General features: G+C 40.6%; 1 protein-coding gene across 1 annotated transcript in view; it reads right to left on the bottom strand.

Annotated features, from left to right (window-relative positions):
* Positions 1-4,053, bottom strand: part of LOC116672137 (roundabout homolog 2) — a 68,397-nt gene extending 64,344 nt beyond the window's left edge. Inside the window, 1 exon segment of the mRNA XM_032503785.1 lies at positions 3,503-4,053. Coding sequence (XP_032359676.1) covers positions 3,503-3,554 — 52 coding nt within the window. The 5' untranslated portion in view covers positions 3,555-4,053.
* Positions 4,054-7,207: the final 3,154 nt, after the last annotated feature.

Genomic DNA, 7,207 nt, shown 5'->3' on the forward strand with positions numbered 1-7,207 from the left:
GCATTTTCACATATGTTCTTAAATCCACCTTTTTAGGGCATTTGCACATAACTTTTTATATTATAATTGTTATAGTTATAATCTCCGTGTGTTTCTTATCAAACTGTTCAGAACAAACTCAACTTCCTATACAGTGACGTCCACATTTTTTGTGTAAAGAGTTTGGCGTTAAAGCTAAAAAGTTGATGTTGGCTTTTTAAAAATTGCTCAAATCTCTCTGTTGAAAACAAACCTTTACTTGAAATGAGTTTACCAAAGTCTTTGGTCATATGATTCAAATAGTAAGTAAACATCAAGATGTATCATCGCTTTTTGAGTAGGATTTTTGTCCAACATCATTAAGACGTGCCGGTGCATCTTTTGTCCTCATAGGGTTAATGTCCCGCTACTTTATTATTTTTGGTTCGCTGCTTTTAAATCTCTTTGGTCCAGCACCAAACAGCAGACAGACGAAGTTAGAAGAATATTGGACTTACATCCACTTGGTTGCCAATAACAACACTCCTTATGAATGCTAATGTATCTGCTGGATGTGTAGATAAGTAACAATGCTAACAAGTTAGCCACGCGGGATCAGTATAAAAGCTGATACAAACATAATAAATGGATTTAAATTCTGTCTCAAAATTAAGACCAAACTGTGATGAGAGGTCATAAAGTAACTATAAAGTAAAAAGTCTTGTAAAGGAGTCCTAAAAATAGGATCGGGTCTATTATTGAGGAAATATCTGCCTCTGTAGTTCCCCTCAGCTTTACTAATATTTTAGCATCTTTTAGCTCATTGTTTTTGCCTCTATATTGTTTCTGTTTAGAGTATTAGTGTGTATATGTATGGTTGTTTTCTATGTGTAAGCACATTGTGAGCAACAATGTTCCAAAGTAGAATTCCTCGTATGTGTCCTCATGCCCGGCAAATAAAGCTGATTCAGATTTGGATTCTGAATCGGATTCGGATCCTGATTCTGATCCTGATTCTGATCCTGATTCTGATTCTGATTCTGATATGTTCAAATCCAAATAAGCCTTGGCTTTAGGGTAATTGTAGTTAGAGGTGACTGGGTGAGTTGAGATTTTTCACTTTATTTGATTCTGAATTCAAAATCTGAATCTGAATCAGCTTTATTTGCCAGGTACGAGGACACACACGAGGAAGTTTTTCTTTGGAGCGTCCTTACTCCCACTGTGCTTACACATACAAAACAACCAAAACAAAAATACACACACTAATAAATACACACTATATACATACTCTAAACACTTCCTACTAGTATTAACTTTTACTTAACTAAAGTAGTCTGAATACTGATTTATTTCCAGTCTCAAAACTACGACTAAGCTGTGATGAGAGGTCATCACTCATGTTTCAGACGGTTGAGAAACCACTCTCAACTTTCTTAGAGGTCAACTTTGGGATTTAACATCAGTGTTAACCCCTCGTGTTGTCTTCCCAGTCAAAATTGAAAATCAACACTTTTTGTTGAGGCTTTCTTATCAATGTTTTTAACTTTTTCTTACATTTTTGTCCCATTTTTCAACACTTTTGACCCTTTTTTTTTTCAAAGTTCTTTTGGACATTTTCAACACTGCGTAACACTAACTCATTAACTTTAGTTTTACAGTTATTTTTGGAATTTATGGTCAATCATTCTCATTTATAGGAAATTAGACCTAATGTTTGAGTTAGAAAAGCAGAAATTAGGAATTATTGAGACTAAAATTAAAGGAATGGATGTTGATGGATCATCACAGACTGGAATATGTCAACTTTTACTCAATAATATTTCAACACACTTCAATTTGTTTTCAATGCTATAAAATTGAATAAGACGCCCCAAAATTAATGAAAGTAGAGATTTGTACTTGGCAAAGAGCGTTGTGTGGAATCAATCATGTTATTTTGGGGAATTAAAAAGAACATTGATATGGGACAACATGAGGACAACATGAGGACAACACGAGGGTTAAAGAGATTAACCCTCTCATGTTTAATGATACCAACGTCAAACATGTGTAGATTAAGCAACTATGCTAACAAGTTAGCCACGCAGGATCAACATGAACGCCGATAACGTCAGTGTTGTGTTTACAGCTCGTTTCCTCCCAAGTGGCCGACAGAAATCAGTTATCGCCGGTTTATGACAACCATTTTCATGTAAACAAAAAAAAGTTATCTTTTAGATTCAGGGATTCCCACCGGTTTATTCTTGAGACCTAACAAATGTGTTGAGTGCATTTCCTTCTTTGTAGAACATCTGAATGCTGATTAAAAAATATATATTTTAACCTGCATTGTTACTATAAGTCTTTACTAACTCTCAGTCAGCATGAATGAAACCACATCAACATAAAAACATAGCTCATTGTGCTATTAGTGGTCAAAATATGGATCTTAAAGGTTGTGTACAGTATGTGTTTGTCTAAATAAATCAATGTCAGCTCATCTATTTTCAGATTTAATTTCATATCCACTGAGTTAAGTTCAGTTAAATTCACTCAGAGTTCCAAACTGAAACGGGCCATTCTGACCTTTATGAAAATTGCATCAGTTACTCTGAGAATGAAAAAAAACATCTGCACTCTCATTTATTGTTTTTGTTTCTGAGCCCTGCTTTTATTTGGGGTTCGGATTAAGGCTCAGAAATGTAATCTGTTATTAGAGCAATGGTTAAAAAAATATATAATCCCTTTTTCAAAGGTAATCAAAATGAGCTTTTAAAAGCGTTTCATAATAATATGTTTGCATCCTCAAAACCATGTTTGAGGGGAGCTGCAGGCTAGCAGACTATGACAACATCCCTTAGAGTGTATGTGCTCAAAGCTAAACTACAAGTGACAGTTAAATGGGTTGATTTGGGCTCCAGCTGCCTGATGGCCTCCCTGGGTGACCACCCCGGTGCTCAGGGGGTACGCTCTGGTAAGAAATGTACATCTTCTTGCTTTAACCTCTTGGTATTTAAATTACAAATGACTGCATGTGTGACATTTCCACTTTGGAATTCATTTTTTTTGTTGGGAGGATGTACCCACAGCTTTCTGGGAAACGTTGAAATGCAACTGAACACAACATTTACATCCATCTGGAGAGACAGAAAAGACAAATACACTGTGTGGTAGTCACGCCATATGGGCCCTGTGTGTGTGTGCGTGCGTGCGTACTTGTGTGTGTGCGTGTGTATATGTGCGTGTGTGTGCGTGCGTGCGTGCGTGTGTGTGTGTGTGCGTGCGTGTGTATGCGTGTGTTTGTGTGCATGTGTGTGTGTGTGTGTGTGTGTGTGTGCGTGTGTGTGTGCGTGTGTTTGTGTGTGTGCGTGTACGTGTGTGAGTGTGTTTTTGTGTGTGCACGAAAGAGAGAGAGAGAGAGAGAGAAAGAGAGAAAGAGAGAGAGAGAGAGAGAGAGAGAGAGAGAGAGAGAGAGAGAGAAAGAGAGCACATGTCAAATAGAAAGAAAAGAAGATTTAAAAAGATATTAATGTAATAATGATATATTCATATAATATCTTACCAGATACGATGGTGATGAATGAGACAGTCACAAGTAAATTTCCAAAGTTCATCTCCACACTCTCCGGAGTCTGCAGCCTCGACAGTACACTCAGATTGTCGATTAAATCACACCTCCAGTCAGAAAATCACCCCGATTTGTCTCCTTTTTTTAAACACGTGAAACTAATAATACATTTAAAAAAAAAAAAAAAAAATTAAAAATTAAACTTCCATGTCACTCCCAGAGAGCCATGCATGGCAGCAGCGGCGGCACCTCCACGGAGAAACCTTCTAACACAACTCAGCAGAAGCGCTTCTTCATCCCCGCGTAGTCACACACACACACCGGCTCCTTCCCAACATGCCCCGGTGCTGCTGGAAAACTAAACAGAAAAGAGCTTCAACTGTATGTAATCCCGGTCATACATACAGATCTCTGTCTCTCTCTCTCTCTCTCTCTGATCCGGGCAGTTGCAGGTTGCAGCGTCAGTCTGAGCGAGAATGAAGCGCTGCACATGCCGAGCTGAGCTCCGCACTCCCTGCTATCTGCAACAAAATCCTGGGCAACCTCCAGGAGTCAGTGTTTTAAAGAGACAGAGGCATCAGTGCCGTGTGTGTGTGTGTGTGTGTGTGTCTGTGTGTGCGTGTGTGTGTCTCGAGCTATGTGAGGAACCAAAAAGGCAGTGCAATGAGATCAGACTTATAAAAGGAGAGCTATTTCTGGGTTGGGGTCATTATTGGAAGTGATGACTTGGCATGAAAATGAACCTTGTGTTTTGGGTTTAGGGAATTTAGAATTCTATAATTGCTACTGTTTATTGATCCCCAGTGGGGAAATTACAAATTACACTCTGTTTTGTCAGTAATCACTACACACAGGGCTGAAATACACACACATGCTCAGGACCCAATCATGCACAAATGGAGAGATGTCAGGGTGGGGGGGGGGGGGGGGGGGGGGGGGCTGCCAGTGCTGGACTAGCACCCTCGGTGGTTGGAGGGGGGGTTCGGTGCCTTGCTCAAGGCGCACCTTGGCAGCAACCCCAGGGGAACTGGCATCTCTTCACACCCCGTTGTTACTGGGACTTGAACCAGCGACTCTCCAGTTCCCAAGCCAACTCCCCACAGACTGAGCTACTGCCCCCCCCCAAATGTGTGACTAAAATAGATTTCATGGTTTAGGGTTTGGACATTGCATTTGACTCTAAAATCCTGACATAACATGAAGTTTAAAGTCTTTCAAAGGAGTCCTAAAAATAGGATCGGGTCTATTATTGAGGAAATAAGTTCAACTCAAAATGAGCCTTGGCTTGAGGGTAATTGTAGTTATGGGTGACTGGATGATTTGAGATTTTTTATTTTATTTTATTCCGACTTCCCACTAACATTCAATTTTACTTAACTAGAAATAGTCTGAATACTAATTTATTTCCAGTCTCAAAACTAAGAGTAACTGTGATGAGAGGTCATCGCTCAGGTTTCAGACGGTTGAGAAACCACTCTCAACTCTCTCAGAGGTCAACTTTGGGAGTTCACATCAGTTTTCATAGAGATTTCAGATTGAAGTTAAGATTGTGATTTTAGGTTTTAGGGCTTGGAAGTCTAAAATATTTTTATTTTAGCAAAACCCCTGATGGGAAACGACACCGACGTCAAAAAGGGACGCAGTGCGGTCCTCAGAAAGACTGGAAATTCAAGTGAACCCAATGAGGGAATCCTGAGTAAGTTACATCACAGTAAATGGACTGCACTTATGCCAGGCTTTTGTTTTTTTTATTTATCCAAAGCACTTCCACTAATGTATCCATCCTAGGTGCTGAATGTATTCATTCGGGAAGCTACACTTAAAGTTTTTTACCTAAATGCTTTTCAAGATGGCGATTCAAAAGGATGATGAACCGTATGATGCAAGTTATAACATCTCTTCATTAGGTCATTCTTGATATGAACTATATTTGTTCAGTTCTTTCCACTCGTAGGAACTCAATGTGAAACTTCAACTCCAATGTTTGAGTTCTCAGACCATGTGTGAGGCTCGCCGTATCATACATGTATCTATCGTATCATAGCCATCTTCAACAATGTCCGGCCCCCAGAATCCGTTTTCATCTGGTATATTTCCTTGTGGCTGCCTTCTGGTCGCTGCTTTATCAAGATATTGTTCCTCGTGTATATGTTCTTTTTTATTTTTCAGCACAACATGTCTTGTGTATGTCACAAACCCTGCTCATAGCCTATACATTATCATAACCCTTACATAACTCGATCTCTTTTCTTCTCTCTACACAGTCTCTAGCACATGCGTTGTGTTGTTTGATCAGTGTGAAATAAGCAGTTAGTTGCACAACAAAAGTGATGATTATTCCATATGCTTGCTTATGCCTTGCCTTATTTTTCCTTCTCAGTAAAACCCTCTGAGAACATGTGATTATGTTATTAAAATAAACTTGACTTGACACTTTAAATCTCTGACAAATGCCATTGTTTATCAATTATGGACACATGAACACACCCATCATCACTTTCCTCAGTGTCATCATCATTGTCTGTCTGTCTGCAGATAATGATTATTTTATGTATTTATTTTAATTTAATATATACTCTGAACCCCTATGGGGAAATTACAATTTACACTCTGTTGTTATCGCACACTCCACACATGCCTGAAATACATACACATTCGGAGGTCCTGTACATGCACTAATGGTCAGAGTGGGGGGGGCTGCCAGTGCTGGACCAGCACCCTGAGCAGCTGAGGGGGGTTCGGTGTCTTGCTCACTAGCACCTTGGCAGAGCTGAACTGTTACCAGCCCACACTCCTTACTTTGGCCCAAATAGGGACTTGAACCAGCAACCTCCGGTTCCCAACAGAACTCCCTACATACTGAGCGACTCCCCCCCAAATGGACAAATGTACGGACAGCGTGCATGCTATCAGTGGTCTTGCATCCTCACCTCTCCTGCTGTTGAGCCTCCACTCTCTGATTTAAGAAGCAGCTGTTGTTTCACACCCACTCCTCCCTCCACAATCTGGCCCCCGCTGGATCCTCTGGTGCCTGGCCTCTGTCCTCCTCCTGTGGACAAACACAGCTCCCTTGGGGGTATGATCTGCTTCACTCATGCCCCCTCCTCCGGCACAGAGCAGACCGGTTCCTCGGTGCCGTTGCATCTTCTCCCTCCACCTCATTGTCTCCATGTCAGGCTGCGGGAGCCCAACATGATGGAGAGTGACTTTTAGACGGTCGGACGCCTGCTCTCCTTTGTCCGTCCTGAATGGGACTGGAAATTGGGCAACAGAAGAGTTGTCCAGATGTCTGTTGCAAGGCGCGACACAAAGAGGGGCCCCACAATGGTTTTGGATCTCAGCTATGGTTGAAGTGTGTAGTTTATCAAGGGCCACAAAGGCTAAATTGGTAGAAAATAGAGGCATCTTGGAGGTGTCAGATGGGGAGGATGGTCCCTTTTCCACTAAAAACCTCAGAGAAGTCATCACAAGATCTATGATGTCCTTTCATGTGGCTCTTTCGTGATGCAGGACAGGTTGCATACATGTTGTATGTTTTTTACGCCTTTTAATAAAGGCATTTTACTGTAAGACAATTGTTTTTCAGAGCTCTATTTCTTTGTTTAATCTCTTTTTTTTAAGTAGATTGTGTAGAGATTGTTTAAGCGTAGCTTGAGAATTCATCCCAACCAGGTGTCAAGAAATAATCCATACAATCTT

This window comes from Etheostoma spectabile, chromosome 3 (genome assembly GCF_008692095.1).
Source record: "Etheostoma spectabile isolate EspeVRDwgs_2016 chromosome 3, UIUC_Espe_1.0, whole genome shotgun sequence".
Taxonomy (NCBI): domain Eukaryota; kingdom Metazoa; phylum Chordata; class Actinopteri; order Perciformes; family Percidae; genus Etheostoma; species Etheostoma spectabile.